Source organism: Microcaecilia unicolor, chromosome 5, assembly GCF_901765095.1.
Source record: "Microcaecilia unicolor chromosome 5, aMicUni1.1, whole genome shotgun sequence".
Lineage (NCBI taxonomy): Eukaryota > Metazoa > Chordata > Amphibia > Gymnophiona > Siphonopidae > Microcaecilia > Microcaecilia unicolor.
Genome location: NC_044035.1, coordinates 109,014,015 through 109,034,613, shown reverse-complemented (window position 1 = coordinate 109,034,613; position 20,599 = coordinate 109,014,015). Strand labels below are relative to the sequence as shown.

The following is a 20,599-nucleotide window of genomic DNA, read 5'->3' as shown; positions in this document are numbered from 1 at the left end:
TTAGCAGCACTAAAATCCAACAGAGAGAGGTAATTTCTACTCAGGAACAAATATGTTGGGAAAACAGATGTGTCCAGGTATACGCAGGTTTCATTCTCAGTTTTCTGGTTGTGTATCGGGTTGAAGAATTGCACATAATGGGGATACATATGTGGCCTGTTAATCAAATTCCGACTAGCGTAAAAGTATGTGCAGTGACATGATGGTGCATACTTTGCTAGTAGGACACAGGTGGATTTGCAAGTACACGCAGGTTATAAAATAGGCTAATTTATTCACGCACATAAATAATCTACAGAATAATGTATAGGAGGTGAGCCTTTTCAAATGAAGGAAAACTCTGGAATGAGGGGACATTCACTGAAGTTAAGAGGAAATAGGCTTAGAAGGAATCTAAGAAAATACATCCCATCCATCGGAACCACTAGCGCTTCCTATGTTTTGCTGTTTTAGGGCAGCACTTTCAGTTCTGTGTTCTCCTCCTCTTTGGTTTGGCTATTGACTTCCTCGTTCAAGGATCATGAAGTTGCAGAGTCAAATTTGAAATCTTCTGGCCTTCAGTTATCTATTCGGCAGAAAGACTTTTCATGTTTGTATTGAACCAAAATCAGTGTAGCACTCTTGGTTTCAGCTACATTTAGTTATTTGTAATAAACATTTGGAAATTAAGAGGCTGAGTCTTTAGCTCACAGTTTAGTATTGCAATGAGTACACAGTATGAGAATAGTTCAATTATCGCTTCTCTTTCACCTAATATATGTAGACATTTTTTTTTTTTTGTCAATACTAAATAAGACTCCAAAGCTTTTTGAGGCTTCTTTTAATTATTAACCCTTTTATTCACCTGTTGTTTTAATCATTCCTATTAAATGAAACTCTCCAATTCCTTATTCCTTAGCGTCCCTCCGGACCGGACCAGGATTGGACTGATGGGTTGTGCTCGCCTACCAGCAGGTGGAGACTGAGAAAAAACTCTGACTCTAGAGAGCCAATAGGAGCCCTGGCCATGCGACCTTAGCCTCAGTATTTTCTCAGTCTCCCAGCAGGTAGGAAGTGAGCCCATTAGTCTCTCTCCTTTTCTCTTTAGATATTACAGATATTTGTGATAATTCTTCTGTGCCTGGAATCTTATTTAGAGGCTTGACAGGGTTTCCTTTCTCTTCTTTCTTTGACAGCCTCGGGGGTGTTAAACTCGGGTGTCTCGAGTCCACCCCCTCTTCCTCCCCATCTCCCTGGCTTAGCAGGGAAGGGCCGTCCCTTTCTCTGGAAAGGTGTACCGTCTTTGGGAGAGGCAGCCACTTTTAACAGGTAGCTGCTTTAAAAGAATTAAATCAAATAAAAGGAAATTCAAAGAAGCAGCCTTTCTTTCCCCAGACTTCTAACGAGCAGGCAGCTCCAGTGTTTTATTATGATTGAGGGGTTATAAAAAAAAACAAAAAAAAACAAACAGAAGAAAATAATTCAGTATCTGTGACTTTAAACAGCGATTTTTCTCGTCAGATTTAATTTCCTCCATTTTCTTGCGTTTTGGCGGCGGCAGTTTAAACAAATGAAAAAAAAAAAAAGAAAGGTGCGAACCGCGTAAGCGCGGCCACCTGTTTTTTCCGATATGGCTTAAAAGTTCAAACAGCTGCTGTCGGTCAGTGTCGCGCAGTTCACGCAGCCGGAACGTGTAAATTTTGCTCTCCCTTCAAGGTTTCTTCGGGTCCGGTGCTGCCTCCAGTTTTTTCGGGGCCTTTTTCGCCGGCTGTTGTTTCTTCGCCGTTCCACTGGGCTCCGCTTGTTCGGAGGTGTCGGGCGCGCTGTTGACGATCGCCACAGGGCCAGTGGAGCGAATGGCGGCCATTTTGTTTCTCCCTCCATCTTATCAGTCGGGGATCTCTCTGCTGAAGGTAAGGCTGCAGTTCATAGAGCACTTTTGTATGTGCTGAACGGCGTATTCTAAAATGCTCTTCACATCAGCAGGCAATATTTGGTTGAAAGGGGGCTCCTTTCATATATGGATATATAACAAGCTTTCCTTCTTTTAAATTTCTATGTATCATGGGGCTGTTAACACTAGTTTTTTCTGGTGCTCAGTCATTTTTCATTGCCTGGTGGAAAATCTACATCTTATCATAATATCATAATTAATTTCAAGCATTTTCCTCAATAGCTGTAGTATTATACAGTGTTTTAAGAACTTTAGAAACTTTCTCTATAGGCATAGAGTAAATTTCTGTCTTTCTCATTCCCTGGTGAATAGGACTACATTGTCTAAGAGTCAATTGATTGGTACTTTGCAATTCTGACCATAATATCTTAGTTCCTTTCAAGCATTTTACTCCATGCCTATGATGTTATATAGTGTTTTCTCCGAGGACAAGCAGGCTGCTTGTTCTCACTGATGGGTTGACGTCCTCGGCAGCCCCCTCCATCGGAAAGTTTACTAGCAAAGGCCTTTGCTAGTCCTCGCGCGCCCATGCGCACTGCGCATGCGCAGCCGTCTTCCCGCCCGAAACCGGCTCGAGCCGGCCAGTCTTCTTTCGTCCGCGCTCGGTACGGTCGTGTTACGCCGTTCGTGCCCCAGAGAGTCGACCTCGCGCGTCCTTTTCGACGTGTTTTTTGTGTATTTTCTTCTAAAAAAGTTTGGGAAGCGCTCCGGAAGTGTTCCGGAAGACCCTGTCGGGTTTTCTGCCCTTCCCGTATTTTTCAAGTTTTGCCCCGTAAGTTTTCTTTCGTTGTCGGGGTAGGCCTAGTTTGGCCTCGGTCGAGATTTTTCTCCCTCTAAATTTGGTGCTTCAATTTTCGCCATTTCGGCTTTTGATTTCGCCGGCGTGATTTTTCCGCCCATGACATCGAAGCCTTCCAGCGGCTTCAAGAAGTGCACCCAGTGCGCCCGGGTAATCTCGCTCACTGATAGGCACTCTGCGTGTCTTCAGTGTCTAGGGGCCCAGCACCGCCCTCAGAACTGCAGTCTGTGTTCCCTGTTACAAAGGCGGACTCAGGTAGCGAGATTAGCCCAGTGGAACGTTTTGTTCTCGGGCTCTTCGTCGGCATCGGCACCGGAGGCATCGAGTGCATCGACGTCGTCAGCGTCCGGACCATCTCCCTTGGCTGCCGCTCCATCGACTGCATCGAGGCATCGGACCTCTGCATCGGCGCCGAGGCATCGGGCGACTGCATCGACGTCGGTGGTACCGAGACTTCGTCTGCTGATGTCGTCGGACGGAGGTGCATCGTCAGGAGTGCAGGTGAGGGCTGTCCATTCCCCTGCTGGTGGCGGTGAGCCTTCGGGTGGGTCTCCTCCTACCCTGAGGGCTCCTGCGGTACAGCCCCCCCGGGATCGACCCTCTTCGGTCTCGGCCCCGAGGAAGTGACGGATGGATTCTACGTCCTCCTCGTCGGTGCCGGGGAGTTCCGGTGACATGCTTCGGAAGAAGTCGAAGAAGCATCGACACCGGTCTCCTCCCCGTGTCGGCACCGAGAGCTCTGGGTCGCCGAGGGATTCGGCACCCAGTAGGCATCGGCACCGAGAGGACCGCTCACCCTCTGTTCAGGAGGTGTCGATGCGCTCCACTCTGGACAGCCCGGAACAGCCTCCTCGCCCGGAACAGGTTCTGACGTCGACGCCTGCATCGACCTCTCAGCCTTTTTCTGCAGCCACTCTGAACGAGAGCCTCCGGGCCGTTCTCCCAGAGATTCTGGGAGAGCTGTTGCGCCCTACCCCTCCGGTACCGGCGGTGCTTGCGCCTCCGGTACCGTCGAGCGCGGCGCCGGCTGGCCCATCGCCCAGGTTGAGGTCCCCGACGTCGGTACCGCGTGCGGTGCCGACCGCGGCCACCTCCCAGGAAGGCTCCCCGACTACATCGGCGGAGGGAGCTTCGCCGATGCGGGCGAGGGAGTCTACCTCTCGACGCCCCCACCGTGGACGGGGTTCCACCGAGTCGAGCAGGGCGAGGTTGCAGACACAGGTCCGTGAACTTGTGTCTGACACCGAGGGTGAGGCCTCGTGGGAGGAAGAGGAAGATCCCAGATATTTCTCTGACGAGGAGTCTGAGGGTCTTCCGTCTGATCCCACTCCCTCTCCTGAGAGACAGCTTTCTCCTCCCGAGAGTCTGTCTTTTGCCTCCTTTGTCCGGGAGATGTCTACGGCCATCCCCTTCCCGGTGGTTGTGGAGGACGAGCCCAGGGCTGAAATGTTTGAGCTCCTGGACTATCCTTCTCCACCTAAGGAAGCGTCCACTGTTCCCTTGCACCATGTCCTGAAAAAGACATTGCTTGCGAACTGGACCAAGCCATTAACTAATCCCCACATTCCCAAGAAGATCGAGTCCCAGTACCGGATCCATGGGGACCCAGAGCTGATGCGCACTCAGTTGCCTCATGACTCTGGAGTTGTGGATTTGGCCCTAAAGAAGGCTAAGAGTTCTAGGGAACATGCTTCGGCGCCCCCGGGCAAGGACGCTAGAACCTTAGACTCCTTTGGGAGGAAGGCCTACCATTCCTCTATGCTCGTGTCCAAGATCCAGTCTTACCAGCTCTACACGAGCATACACATGCGGAACAATGTGCGGCAGTTGGCGGGCTTGGTTGATGCTCTTCCCCCTGAGCAAGCCAAGCCTTTTCAGGAGGTGGTCAGGCAGCTGAAGGCGTGCAGAAAATTCCTGGCCAGAGGAGTTTATGACACTTTTGATGTTGCGTCCAGGGCCGCTGCTCAAGGTGTGGTGATGCGCAGGCTCTCATGGCTGCGTGCCGCCGACCTGGAGAATAGAATCCAGCAGCGGATTGCGGACTCGCCTTGCCGTGCGGACAATATTTTTGGTGAAAAAGTCGAACAGGTGGTAGAGTCTCTCCACCAGCGGGACACCGCATTCGACAAATTCGCCCGCCGGCAGCCTTCAGCTTCTACCTCTACAGGTAGACGATTTTTCGGGGGAAGGAAGACTGTTCCCTACTCTTCTGGCAAGCGTAGGTACAATCCTCCTTCCCGACAGCCTGCGGCCCAGGCTAAGCCCCAGCGCGCTCGCTCTCGTCAGCAGCGTGCGCCTCAGCAAGGCCCCGCGGCTCCCCAGCAAAAGCAAGGGGCGAGCTTTTGACTGGCTCCAGCAGAGCATAGCCGACATCCAAGTGTCCGTGCCGGGCGACCTGCCAGTCGGAGGGAGGTTGAAAGTTTTTCACCAAAGGTGGCCTCTCATAACCTCCGATCAGTGGGTTCTGCAAATAGTCCGGCAGGGGTACACCCTCAATTTGATCTCAAAACCTCCAAATTGTCCACCGGGAGCTCAGTCTTACAGCTTCCAGCACAAGAAGGTACTTGCAGAGGAACTCTCCGCCCTTCTCAGCGCCAATGCGGTCGAGCCCGTGCCATCCGGGCAAGAAGGGCTGGGATTCTATTCCAGGTACTTCCTTGTGGAAAAGAAAACAGGGGGGATGCGTCCCATCCTAGACCTAAGGGCCCTGAACAAATTTATCGAAAAAGAAAAGTTCAGGATGCTTTCCCTGGGCACCCTTCTCCCCATGATTCAGCAAAACGATTGGCTATGCTCTCTGGACTTGAAGGATGCCTACACACACATCCCGATACTGCCAGCTCACAGACAGTATCTGCGATTTCAGTTGGGCACACGCCACTTCCAGTACTGTGTGCTACCCTTTGGGCTCGCCTCTGCGCCCAGGGTGTTCACCAAGTGCCTAGCTGTGGTAGCAGCGGCGCTTCGCAGGCTGGGGGTGCATGTGTTCCCATATCTCGACGATTGGCTGGTGAAGAACACATCCGAGGCAGGAGCCCTGCAGTCCATGCAGATGACTATTCGCCTACTGGAGCTACTGGGGTTTGTGATCAATTATCCAAAGTCCCACCTTCTCCCAGTGCAGAGACTCGAATTCATAGGAGCTCTGCTGGATTCTCGGACGGCTCGCGCCTATCTCCCAGAGACGAGAGCCAACAACTTGTTGTCCCTCGTCTCGCGGGTGCGAGCGTCCCAGCAGATCACAGCTCGGCAGATGTTGAGATTGCTGGGCCACATGGCCTCCACAGTACATGTGACTCCCATGGCCCGCCTTCACATGAGATCTGCTCAATGGACCCTAGCCTCCCAGTGGTATCAGGCCGCCGGGGGTCTAGAGGACGTGATCCACCTGTCCACGAGTTTTCTCAAATCCCTACATTGGTGGACGATTTGCTCCAATTTGACTCTGGGACGTCCCTTCCAAATTCCTCAGCCACAAAAGGTGCTGACCACGGATGCGTCCCTCCTGGGATGGGGAGCTCATGTCGATGGGCTTCACACCCAAGGAAGCTGGTCCCTCCAGGAACGCGATCTACAGATCAATCTTCTGGAGTTGCGAGCGATCTGGAACGCTCTGAAGGCTTTCAGAGATCGGCTGTCCCACCAAATTATCCAAATTCAGACAGACAACCAGGTCGCCATGTACTACGTCAACAAGCAGGGGGGCACCGGATCTCGCCCCCTGTGTCAGGAAGCCGTCAGCATGTGGCTCTGGGCTCGCCGGAACGGCATGGTGCTCCAAGCCACATATCTGGCAGGCGTAAACAACAGTCTGGCCGACAGGTTGAGCAGGATTATGCAACCTCACGAGTGGTCGCTCAATTCCCGAGTGGTGCGTCAGATCTTCCAAGAGTGGGGCACCCCCTTGGTGGATCTCTTTGCATCTCGAGCAAACCACAAAGTCCCTCAGTTCTGTTCCAGGCTTCAGGCCCACGGCAGACTGGCATCGGATGCCTTCCTCCTGGATTGGGGGGAGGGCCTGCTGTATGCTTATCCTCCCATCCCTCTGGTGGGGAAGACTTTGTTGAAACTCAAGCAAGACCGAGGCACCATGATTCTGATTGCTCCTTTTTGGCCGCGTCAGATCTGGTTCCCTCTTCTTCTGGAGTTATCCTCCGCAGAACCGTGGAGATTGGAGTGTTTTCCGACCCTCATCACGCAGGACGAAGGGGCTCTTCTGCATCCCAACCTCCAGTCTCTGGCTCTCATGGCCTGGATGTTGAGGGCGTAGACTTTGCCTCTTTGGGTCTGTCAGAGGGTGTCTCCCGCATCTTGCTTGCTTCCAGGAAAGACTCCACTAAGAAAAGTTACTTCTTTCTTTGGAGGAGGTTTGCCGTCTGGTGTGACAGCAAGGCCCTAGATCCTCGCTCTTGTCCTACACAGACCCTGCTTGAATACCTTCTGCACTTGTCTGAGTCTGGTCTCAAGACTAACTCTGTAAGGGTTCATCTTAGTGCAATCAGTGCATACCATTACCGTGTGGAAGGTAAGCCGATCTCGGGACAGCCTTTAGTTGTTCGCTTCATGAGAGGTTTGCTTTTGTCAAAGCCCCCTGTCAAGCCTCCTACAGTGTCATGGGATCTCAATGTCGTTCTCACCCAGCTGATGAAACCTCCTTTTGAGCCACTGAATTCCTGCCATCTGAAGTACTTGACCTGGAAGGTCATTTTCTTGGTGGCAGTTACTTCAGCTCATAGAGTCAGTGAGCTTCAGGCCCTGGTAGCCCAGGCTCCTTATACCAAATTTCATCATAACAGAGTAGTCCTCCGCACTCACCCTAAGTTCCTGCCAAAGGTCGTGTCGGAGTTCCATCTGAACCAGTCAATTGTCTTGCCAACATTCTTTCCCCGTCCTCATTCCTGCCCTGCTGAACGTCAGATGCACACATTGGACTGCAAGAGAGCATTGGCCTTCTACCTGGAGCGGACACAGCCCCACAGACAGTCCGCCCAATTGTTTGTTTCTTTTGATCCCAATAGGAGGGGAGTGGCTGTAGGAAAACGCACCATATCCAATTGGCTAGCAGATTGCATTTCCTTCACTTACGCCCAGGCGGGGCTGGCTCTTGAGGGTCATGTCACGGCTCATAATGTTAGAGCCATGGCTGCGTCGGTAGCCCACTTGAAGTCAGCCTCCATTGAAGAAATTTGCAAAGCTGCGACGTGGTCATCTGTCCACACATTCACATCTCATTACTGCCTGCAGCAGGATACCCGACGCGACAGTCGGTTCGGGCAGTCAGTTCTTCAGAACCTGTTTGGGCTTTAGGATCCAACTCCACCCCCCGAGGGCCCTGTTTGTTCTGTTCCAGGCTACACTCTCAGTTAGTTGGTAAATTTTTTAGGTCAATCTCTGTTATGTCCTCGCCGTTGCGAGGCCCAATTGACCATGGTTGTTGTTTTGAGTGAGCCTGGGGGCTAGGGATACCCCATCAGTGAGAACAAGCAGCCTGCTTGTCCTCGGAGAAAGCGAATGCTACATACCTGTAGAAGGTATTCTCCGAGGACAGCAGGCTGATTGTTCTCACAAACCCGCCCGCCTCCCCTTTGGAGTTGAGTCTTCCCTTGAACTGTATTGTCTTGCTACATACTGGACTGGCCGGCTCGAGCCGGTTTCGGGCGGGAAGACGGCTGCGCATGCGCAGTGCGCATGGGCGCGCGAGGACTAGCAAAGGCCTTTGCTAGTAAACTTTCCGATGGAGGGGGCTGCCGAGGACGTCAACCCATCAGTGAGAACAATCAGCCTGCTGTCCTCGGAGAATACCTTCTACAGGTATGTAGCATTCGCTTTAAGAACTTAACAGACACTCTCAATGGCTGTAGTGTTATACAGTGTTTTCTTTTTCCGAATTTAAGAAGCCTTCTCTAGAGGCATACAGTATATTGTTCAGATGCCATGGGGATATATCAGCTCTTTCATATTCTCTGAGGGACAGTCCTGTCTACCAAGCTCCCAGTCACTCAGCTGCATTAGCAGGCATGCTTTATTCATGTCTTCCCTTCTTTTCCAACTGCCTTGAAACCTCTCATATTTCATTTTAGCTTTCTTCTTGTTTTTACAGGACATATGGTCACTTAGAGAATAAAGTCATCCTTTCACTTAAAGATAGTGGACGGTCCTCAAACCATCTACTCGTGTTTGTCTCTACTCTATCAGTTCAGCATTGGCAGATTATAAACATCCTGGTTTGGTCCAGTATGCCTATACATACCATCTGCTATCTCTTCCTCTTCCTTAGAGACCTGATGTTGTATCAAGCTTTCTTGAATTCAGATACAGTCTTGTCTACACTGCCTTCACCAAGTGGCTGTGGCACAACTTCACTTTTTTCGTTACAGGTAATTTCCAAGTTTGTCCTTTTTCATTTTCATTCTATGCGCCTTCACTCCAGAGTGTTCTTTCAATTGGAAGGGGATTCACTCACTTCCTGTGTATTTATACCATAGGTACATAAGTATGGTTATGCTGGGTAAGGCCTAAAGTCCATCAAGTCCAGCATTCATATCTAATGGGCATAGGTACATAAGTTTTGCCATTCTGGGGAAGCTCAAATGTCCACCTTTCTACAGCCAGAACAGCATTAAAGAAAAAAAAAAAAAAAAACCTCTCACGAGAGTATCGAACAGAAATCTCTGCTCCAAAAGCAAGGCTTTGCAGTAATTCTGCAAACTAACGCATACAATATTTGCCATGGCTGTTCACCACTAGGAACACCGGGGACCCTGGGCCTAGGTTCGGTGTTTTAACCTGAAACAAGCTCAACATTCATATCTATTGGGTGTGAGTCTGGTACTACTACTACTACTTAACATTTCTAGAGCGCTACTAGGGTTACGCAGCGCTGTACAAATTAACAAAGAAGGACGTTCCCTGCTCAAAGGAGCTTACAATCTACATCTCAGTGAGGGAGGACGCATGACCATGGTACGTGGATTAGTGGTATGTGGATTAGGGAGATCCAAGAAATTACAGGCCGGTGAATCAGACGTTCATACTGGGACAATTTTTTTCTGTCCGGAGCGTACTACCATAGCTGGTGGACTCCTATATTCAGAACTTTCTATATTCAGAACTTACCCAACTATGGAACGCCATAGAGATAGGGTTGGAGTTTGTAGCCCTATTTAACTGGTGTCCTTGGTCACCCTTCCTCTTCTCCTCAGGATCCAGAGAATGGCTAGTTTTTTGCTTATGCATTAACCGGTCATTTTCAGCAGTACTCTCTCTTCCGTTCTTTTATAGATCTAAGAGGATGTTCATTGCGCTCTTAGGGTCATTTCATTCTTACCTAGACGACTGCCTAATTGGAGAAAGTCTTATCAGCAGAGTTCTCAGGTCACGCACCGGGTGTTGCATTTCTTACAGTCTCTAGGTTGTGTGGTGATTGTAGCCAGGCCTCTCATTTGATCTCTCATTTGATCTGTCATCAGATATCTCTGATTTTCTCTTTGTTTAGTCAGGTTGGCGCACAGTCTTTTGTCTCCTCTGCAAACATCCCAGTTTATATTTTTCTTGGTGACCTTGGGCCTTCGGCCATTTCCTCGCGCTATTCTGCAGAATGCAATTTTACTTTCTAATGCCCAAGAAGGAATTTTCCTTCATCCTATTGCGAATCTCAGGGTCATCAATCGCGCTATTTAAGTGTCATCTAGTTATCTCAAGAACCTTAGTTCTGTCATTGGGATGCTTCGTGCAGTACACTTTTTGGCAGAAGCTTTTTTGTATATATTTTTTTTCTGGGGGACCTCAGCAATTCGTTTTACCTTCGGGTGAATTTTGTTTTCCCTACTGACAAACAAGGCGGAGAGAGCTATGTTGGTCCTTGCCATGGCAATGGGTTATGTCATCCGCCAAGGAGGAGTTAAGAGTATACTCTTGAGTTTGTACTCATTTTTTCTTAGTTGTGTCACCCTGCATTTAGGTGAATGGACTCTCATTTTTTCAGCCTTACTTCCTCACTGCGACACTTCAGGGCTATCTCTTTTTGCCTTCAGGCTCACGAACATTTCTTGCTTCTTCCGTTCAGCAACAGTCTTGACGGAGACAGGGACAGATGCCAACGTCCAGCAGGGGTTTTTCAGCCTTCTTTATGCGTTTCTTCCATCATCTCACTAGGTGTTTACGCAGAACCAAGGCACCCTTCTACATCCGGACCCCCAGTCACTCAAACTTATGGCGTGGTTACTGGGTCTGCAACATCTTTGATATTTTCGCAGGAAGTACTTCAAGTTTTAATTGCTTCCAGACAGAAATCTACATTAAAGTCCTATGAATCAAAGTGGCGACGGTTCACTCTGTGGTACTCCTCTCGCCACTTCATTCCACAAACAGTATCCATTTTGCATGTTTTGGAATATCTTCTGCATCTTGCGAAATCTTGTCTGTCTTACTCATCCATTAGAGTTCATTTGGCAGCTCTATCAGTGATGCATGATACTGTTGACAACCGCACGCTTATGCAGCATCCACTGTCAAAGCGGTTTCTTAAAGGAGTCCTGCACCTGTACCTCCCGCTTCGTCCACCAGCTAGGTGAACTAGGTGAACAGACTCTTAAAGTTCTGTTTTCTAGTAGCCATAACTTTTTCTATAAAGTTTTCCTCTTCAAGCAGTGTTTCCCAGTAGCCATTGCAGCAAGTAGATCTATGTGTGGAATACTTCTATGGTTGGTAACTTCTTTTCAGTCTGCTGTAGTTTAAAGTTTTCACCTTTCCCAATCGGTTTTTTCTTATTGGTTTTGTCCTTCTAGCCAGTAGGCGTAAAAGTTTTTCATTGTTTCTAACCCGCTATATCGCGAAGGATCAAGGAAATGAGAATGTCTATTTCTCTTCTCACTGAGAGGGCAGTTCCACAGCGTATTACAACATATTCCACAACTTCAGAAGCGGGCTCTCTTCTTACTACGGCGATTTTTGGTGCTCTCGGTGCACATTGGTAAGTTGGCAACTTAGTCCTAGTTTCATTTTATTTTGCTCATTGGGACACACTACATGTTAGTTGTCGCCAGGTGGCCTATGCAGCATGAACATTTCTCTGCAGTTTTCATAAGGTCCCTCCCTTCAGATTACTGCTTTGGTACTTCCCATCAGTCCAATCCTGGTCCGGTCCGGAGGGACGCTAAGGAAGGAGAAATTAGATCTTACCTGCTAATTTGCTTTCCTTTAGTCCCTCCGGACCGGACCAGGCCCCTCCCATGTTCTCTCTACTCTTTAGCTTCTTTTATTAAGTAGGAAGTGTATTCAGTAGGAAGTGTATTCATTCCTTTACGATTCGTGGAACAATACTATATATATACAGAACTTTACGTGGTCTATACCACTTCTCTGGTGGTTGCTGGTGAGCTCAATTGCTGGAATCTATCTATAAAACCTTAAATACGCCATACCACTTCTCTGGTGAGAGTTGTGGCTGAGCTCAGTTGCTGGAATATCTATAAAACCTTAAATATGATTTACCACTTTTCTGGTGAGAGTTGCTGGTAAGCTCAGTTGATGGAATATATATAAAATCTTAAGTGGGCCATACCACTTCTCTGGTGAGAGTTGCTTGTGAGCTATAAGACAAGTGAGCCATACCACTTCTCTGGTGAGAGTTGCGGGTGAACTATATTATATGTGAGCCATACCACTTCTCTGGGGAGAGTTGCGGGTGAGCTATATTATATGTGAGCCATACCACTTCTCTGGGGAGAGTTGCGGGTGAGCTATATTATATGTGAGCCATACCACTTCTCTGGGGAGAGTTGCGGGTGAGCTATATTACATGTGAGCCATATCGCTTCTCTGGTGAGAGTTGCTGGTGAGCTATAGTACAAGTGAGCCATACCACTTCTCTAGTGAGAGTTGCTGGTGAGCTGTAATACATATCGGGCCATACCACTTCTCTGGTGAGAGTTGCTGGTGAGCTCTGATACTTGGCATTGCCGAGTGCTTTGTGGCTGCTAGGATTCCATACGGCACAGAAGGTCTTTCTTTCTTTCCTGCTTTGTTATTCAAATACTGAGGCTAAGGTCACATGGCCAGGGCTCCTATTGGCTCTCTAGAGTCAGAGTTTTTTCTCAGTCTCCTCCTGCTGGTAGGCGAGCACAACCCATCAGTCCAATCCTGGTCCGGTCCGGAGGGACTAAAGGAAAGCAAATTAGCAGGTAAGATCTAATTTCTCCTTTGTCATTTTTGTTTGACTTGAATAGATTGTAAGCTCTGTCGAGCAGGGATTGGCTTTTACGTATTTGTGTACAGAGCTGCATACATCTAGTAGTGCTAAAGAAATAAGTAGTAGTAAGTAAGCAGGTGGTTCTTCTCTACTTGTTGTAGTCGGGTAGATTACGTCCTGTATCCTCAAATAAACATCATCTTCCACTCCATATTCTCTTGGAAGGGCAGTCTCCTTCCTTTTCTTGTGGGTCCCTTGAATGGGCACCCCAGACTCCCTTAAACCTCCCTCGGGAATAGAAGTAAGGCATACGCCTCCTTAAGAGTCTGAAAATCCTTAAGGGTACTAGGATAAGTACCTTGCTGTGCTTTGTGCTCTTTACCTGTTTTCCAAAAATTACACTCATCTAGAACCACATTTGAAAAAAGGCGCAAGGGGGGAAAAATAAAATTCCCATAAGGCATTTGTATTTGTTCACTATCTATTCAAGATGCACTGAGATTCAGTCCCTCATAGACCAGCGTGAACTTCGGAGGGTGTTTACTGGGATGTATCTTTCTTAAAGACCTCAAGAATACCAAACACCAGTGCAGCTGTCTGTCCTCAAGTAGACCATGGCTGAATCCCTCGAAACCTGCTATAAGACAGTTGCTGCAAAAATCAGCTGGATATCCATAGTTCTTTTTCACTCCTCTCAGTCCTTTTTTCCCCGATTAGGCCCCAAATTGGCCTGGGAGCTTCTTTCTTTTGTTCAGGGCCTAGTAAGCCATGAAGAGAGGCAGCTGCCTGCTGCTTCTTGGCTGTTTTGAGCCCCTTAGGTTCTGACAACTCATTCTGCCAATACTGGCAAAAATCCTCCCAGACCCAGGTTAATAATCTTTTATAGTTCCCTCCAAAGCACAGGATGGGAACTTACAGCCCATCCTACATTTCATCATCTTACTCTGCTCACAGTTTAGGAGCAGGGACCCCAAAACTTTCTTCATGTTGAAAGACAGGGGAAATTTGAAGGATCTACTACACTGGAAATTAATGAACTATTACCTTAACTCATCCTGATAAATAAAGTCCTAAGCTCTGTGAAAGAACTGCATTTTAATGACTAGAGCAAACTGTTTCTTTGTGATAAAATCATTGAAATACAGCATTATTTCCAGTTATACAAAAGCAGTTATTCTCAGTAGATAAGAATGCAGTGCAGCAACGTGGCAATAAGATCTTAACGAATCTAGTCTTCACAAGCAGTTTACATGTTGATGCTTCAGTACTTTATTACAGTGCTTCTCAACCTAGTACTCAGGGCACACCTAGCCAGTCGGGTTTTCAGGATATCCACAATGACTGTGTGTGAGATAGATTTGCATACAAAGGAAACAGTGCATATTCATTGTGGATATTCTGAAAACCCACTGGATAGGTGTGCCCCAAGGACTGGGTTGAGAACCATTGCTTTGGAACAAAATACATATAGGTATTTGGACCTCTGCCCCAGTGAACTGTACAATTTAAGTAACTGCAATTGAATACAAAATTTCAAAGGCCTTGTTTTATCATATTAAACGTTGCTCCTCTCTCATGTCTTAGCACACCATTATTGGTTAAAGTTAGTGACTATAGAAAAGTCTCTGTTCTTTTATTTAGGTTTTCCCTGGACTCATCGCGCTGAGAAAAATCTGCAACCATCCTGATCTCTTCTCAGGTGGACCCAAAATTCTGAAAGGTGTGCCTGATGAGGAGTTGACGGAAACAGACCAGTTTGGATACTGGAAACGTTCCGGAAAGATGATTGTAGTAGAGTCGCTGCTGAAGATCTGGCACAGGCAGGGGCACAGAGTGCTGCTGTTTTCTCAGTCTAGACAGGTAAGAGCACAGCAAACATATCTGAATGGCGCTTCATCCTAGGGATCAGACCAGCATGCATCTGTACTTACACACAGTGCAATATGAGTATAATTTTAAGACTGGCTAAACGGGTGCAAAGTTCAGGTATTGGTTTTATCTGCAGAGGTTTGCATGGCATTCCAAACTCTGCCCCAAGAATAGCTCCCTCTGCAGTAAAAAAGTATATGTATAAATATTTATAAGAGGTGTTATCTATACCAACTCCAGATGATGTTCATAATACTAAATGTTTTTGTTTCTTTGAAGAAAGTTCAGGTTCCATCCTCCTCCACTGACCACTTTTTATTTATTTTTCTACTTTCTAGTTTCAAAGCTATTAAAAAAAAAAAAAAGAGAAGAATTACAAATTGTCTAAGTAAGACACAGTTAAAAGGACATATATTTCAATATTTCACACAGGTTAAGAAACAAGGAAAACAAAAAGGAATTTAACATCGTAACCCCCCACCCCGAGATCCACATCTTTCTTTCTCTCTTCCTTTTTCTCACGGCATCTTTTCTTCCCACACTCCGGCAGCCTCCTCTCTGCGCTCCCTCACAGCTCTCAGAACTTGCCTTGATTGCTGCAGTGAAAGCATGCTGGTTCTTAAAGGACCCGCAGCCTCTCTCAGTAGCATCAGAAACAGGAAGTTCTGCCTCCTCTGAGAGAACTTCCTCTTTCTGTCTCTACAGAGAGAGGCTGTGGGCTGGGTGAGAAGCAGTATGCTTTTCATTGCAGCAGTCAAGGCAAGTTCCGAGGGCTGCCAAGGGCAGGGAGAAGGAGAGGGGGCTGTCAAGAGTGCGAGGAGAGGTCAGAAGAGGTGCCGGGAGAAAAAGAGCAAAACCAAAAGATGCGGGGGAGGGGGCTGCTGCAGAAGTACAGGGAAATGCCAGAAGGAGAAAGAATCAGATGCCAGACTATGAGAGGAGGAGAAAAGGGAGAGAGAGATGCAGGAAAAGAAGCAGTTAATTGCGTAAAATTATTAACACAAGTTAAGTTGTTAATTCATTATTTGTGCAGCCCTAATGACGATAATTCTTTTATATTTTTGTCCTATATAGTGCATGCAGTCATTTGAAGTTTCAGCTTTAAAAAAAAAGTATGTGCATATTGAATGTATACATGCACTTGTATCTATGTTTGGGTGGATAATTTTCTAAAACTCCATTTCAGTGGGTGTAGCACTGTTTTGCCCATGGAAGTAACATTATTCTCTGAGTGCTTCAGTTTAGTTTTCCTTTTTTTTTGTCCACGAGAGGCAAATGGTCACAGACTTAAAGATAAAAACATGTATTCCCTGGATGAAAGGTAGGAAAGAGGAGATAGGATAGGGACATTATAAATACTTTCACAGATTCCTGCTAAGCACCAGTTCTATAAAGATCACTTAGTGCTAAGCAACCTTTATAGAATAGTGCTTAGCACAGATTCCCACATCCAGCTTTGGGTGCGAGGACTGAAACCTGGTGTGAATGCCAGCGCGCAACCAATGACAGTTGGTTGCGTAAATGATCCTCTTCTATTACACTGTGCCTGTATTTTCAGAATGCTCCTGACCTACCCATTCTTCTTCCCCTGGCCACGTCCCTTCTGAGTTTCACGTGAAGCAATTTAGACACTCAGTGTTAAAGAATAATGAATAGGCAGATCCACATGTAAGTCCTAATTAGTGCCAGTTAACAAATAATTGATAATAGTTCATTATCTAATTAGCTTGCTTGCAGATCTGGGTGACCACTATAGAATCTGGGGGTAAATGACTTGTGTAATGTCATGAGGCAGTTAATATTAGCCCACAGTAGGGAGTAGTGTTGCTTGCATAGAGGGCAGGGCAAAGTTTATAAATATACACCTGCTTTTAAGATTTTCAAAAATTTGCACGTTTTACGTGACATGAATATTCACAAAAGGAGGCACAGATGTGTCTGGCTACTTTCTACTTAAGCAGTTTTCAAAATGGAAGTATGCATTGTACTTTCTCTTTAAAAATTGGTTTATGTTTATTGCGAGATTTAATGAATCGTCCATCTGCGACACTGCCAAATCTAGGTGATGTACAAAATAGCAGAAAAGGAACTCTATTGAAATAATGGAAAGAAAACAAGAATCAATCATACAAACAAGCATAAAAATTAAAACATCAAAACAATAAAAATTAGTTAAAAACATGTTAGTGCCACTTTTAACTCTAAAGGCATATTATTCCACAGATGGGGGACCAAAAAGAAGAAAACACTATTGCGTGTAGATTCCCAGCTTGAGAGGGGCCAGGTAACACCAATCTATGGTCATTAAGAGAACGCAAGATCTGAGGAGAAGCATAAGGGACAGAACAGCCAAATAATCTGGTGTGTCATCATGCATTGCCTTAAAGACCAAAATAAGGATCTTAAATTGTATCTGAAATTTAACAGGGAGCCAGTACAGCTTCAGAAATAAAGGGGTTACAATATTTCTGTGCCTTGCTCGACAAAGAAAGCAGGCTGCTGTATTCTGCAGAGATTGTAAATGTTTAAGAGTGGTTTGTGGAATCCCCATATTGACTACAATATAGTATCTAGGCGGGAAGTCAGGTGAGCATGATAAAGTGTGTGTAAAAGTTCATTGTCTGTGAATCTATGGTACTATGTAATTGACACAATATGAAAAAAACTTTTTTTTAAACTGCATAGATGTGTTGAGTGAAAGTCAAATGGGAATCAATTATTACTCATAAGTAGTGAAAAGATGAAACAGGAGATATCTGTCTACCAAACAAATTGGGTTATAGAGTTGGAAGGGAACCAAGATCACCCACCCAGCAAACAGTCTTGTCCTCATTAAGGACTAAGTGATGATCCTTTAACCAGGCAACAACTTTATCCAAACAGGTGGCTGAAGGTCAGTGTTCAGCAGGTCCACATAATAGATTAACAAAATATCAGCCACATACTGATAAGATGAAATGAAACACGACTGGATCAAAGCAGGAATAAGACTCAAAACAACAAAAAAAGCAGTAAAGGGGACAAAATTAAATCCTGTGGAACTCCACAATTAATCTCTGAAAAAGAACGATTTTCCAGAAACAATGTAAACCAGCCCAATAGTTTACCTCTGATTCCAATGGCCTGTAATCTATTCGATGATTAACTAGATCAAATGCAGTAGATAGACCTAATGACACAATTAAAGCTACCTTCCCATTGTCAAGTCTGCTTCGAATTTCACTCAATAAAGAAGTCATAATAGTCTCAGTACTATGTCCCACTCAAAATCCAGATTGACGGGGATATGAAACATGAGAAGTCTCCGTTTGAGAAAGAAGTTGTTCATATTTATTTATTATTTATTTATTGCATTTGTATCCCACATTTTCCCACCTTTTTGCGGGCTCAGTGTGGCTTACAATAGGATATGAATAATAGAAATACATTTGTTACAATTTGGTTATATATCACCTTCTCAGCCAATTTAGAAAGAAAACTTAAATTCAAAACAGAATGATAGCAGGGACTGTGAGATCAAGTTTGGAATTTGTAAAAAGTGGACGAACCACTGCCGCCTTCCAAGCCTTTAGGAACTACACTGTGGGAGACTGTTAGAAACTAGCTTATATGCAACTGACAGTAGCTCAAGATTAGGACATTTTATCCATGTTGAAGGCAGCGGATCTAACTTAGAGGTAGTCGTGTTCATGGAAGACAAAAGTTTTTAAAACATTGAAATGTGGGGATATTAAACTCCTTCCATGTAGAGATTCCCATAACAGCATCTGGCAGAGAGGAAGAAAGAACTGATAGGGGAGGGAATAAAGATTCCAACAGTAACACCTTGGCCAGAAAATACTGCCCCAAGGTGTCCACAGAGGGGACCGGTACTTGAATCCCCTGACTTCTGACCAGAGGACTGTGTTAACAATGAAAACACCTGAAAAAAACTGTTTGTAAGGGTTTGCAGAGGATTTGATAAACTTCGTGAAATACTCCTTTTTCACCTTATGAAGCTGTGTAAGAAAACATCTTTGCATAATTTTAAAAGTCTCTAGAGAGGCATATTTTCAAAGCACTTAGCCTACCAAAGTTCCATAGGTTTCTATGGAACTTTGGAAGGCTAAGTGCTTTGAAAATGAGCTAAAGTCCTACGGACCTATTGTTTAAGATGTCAGATCTCTTGTTTATGCCATAGATGTTTAGTCCGTTGAGAAGAACAACTGAAACGCAAGGGGGGCAACTTGAACTAAAAACAAAGTATTATACAAAGCATCTGCCTGCTCATTCGTAGAGAGATCATCAAAATAGTCCAGAAAAGAAAGAGGAGAAAGAAAGAAAAGAAGAAGGATCAGCCTAATGCAACCCTTTTGTCCAATATTTCTGCTGAGGTAACTCTGAACCCCAATTCAGGATTGATAAGACTAAAAGATACAAAGATATGATCTGACCATGGCACAGGATGGTAACGAAAGTCTGAAAAATCAGAAAACATCTGACGGCAAATAATCAAATCCAAGGTATGACCAGAAGAATGCATAGGTGCAAAAACTAGCTGGCAAAGATAAAGATTGGATAGGAACGTCAGAAACTGGTTCGCTTGTAAAATTCTGCCTTTTATTTATATGGCCATATATGTCCGTACATCTTTTTTGACTGGACATATTTCAGAAACCTAGAGGTCGATTTTCAAACAAGCCTGAATATCAAACATGAAGGAGCAAGGTCTGGAAGCAGTATCTCTTAAGTACCAGGTATTTGATAAAATATTTAGTTTAATACTTGTTTTTTACACTCTACCTTCAGTCTTTTCCCCTCTGAATTAATGTTCAGGCCCTGTATCTCTCTCCCCCCCCCCCCCCCCCCCCCCCCACCCACCCACCCGAACACAATTTTCAAAATTAAATTGAACAATTTTGGTCAGCCCAGCACCACCCATCCCAGAATAATCCTGTAAAAATTCATAATTGAAATATCATACTTCTAAATGTTTATTTACCCATTTATGTACAAAATGAGGGCAATTTACAAAAGCCATTAACAAACCCATTTACCCAGATAACATGGCTATTTGCCCAAGTAAATGATGATTTTGGAAGTTGTGCACCTTCTCTTCCTCTGGTGAAAGTATGGGCTGTTGGTTCTTTCATTTTGTCTGACTGTCAGGGCTTGTTTTACTTTGATTGTAGCTGCTATTTGCCACCCCCTTAAAAGCTGCCGCTCTAGTCAGTCACCTAGGGCTTCTTTTACAAAGCCATGCTAGCGAGTCCCTTGCGGCAAATGAGAGGACGCCCATAGGAATTGAATGGACTTCCTCTCATTTGCCGCATCGAGAATTGGTAGCGCGGCTTGGTAAAAGAGGCCCCTAGTTTGCTTAACTTTTATTTTCCCAACATTCATAGAAGTTGAAATTTAGTGGGGCCACTTAAGTATGTGGTACATCTAGATTATATTTAAGCATTAAACACAAGCTTGTAGTCATATATTTTTTTAATTATTTCATTGCATGTTCTAAACAGAACGTTAGAGTATCCCCACATTTGCTTTTCAATGCAAGGAGAAAGTTTGCATCTACATATTGGATTCTACTTAGGGAAGGGAAAGGGAAATGAGAAGATATACCGCTTTTCTGAGGTTTTTGCAACTACATTCAAAGCGGTTTACATATATTCAGGTACTTATTTTGTACCAGGGGCAATGGAGGGTTAAGTGACTTGCCCAGAGTCACAAGAAGCTGCAGTGGGAATCGAACTCAGTTCCCCAGGGTCAAAGTCCACTGCACTAACCACTAGGCTACTCCTCCACTCCTAAGCAACACTTAGCAACA

General features: G+C 45.6%; 1 protein-coding gene across 1 annotated transcript in view; it reads left to right on the top strand.

The window, feature by feature from the left end:
- ERCC6 (ERCC excision repair 6, chromatin remodeling factor) overlaps nt 1-20,599 on the top strand; it is a 189,238-nt gene that overhangs the window by 113,259 nt on the left and 55,380 nt on the right. Inside the window, exon 12 of the mRNA XM_030203175.1 lies at nt 14,563-14,781. Coding sequence (XP_030059035.1) covers nt 14,563-14,781 — 219 coding nt within the window. The remainder of the gene's footprint in view (nt 1-14,562; nt 14,782-20,599) is intronic.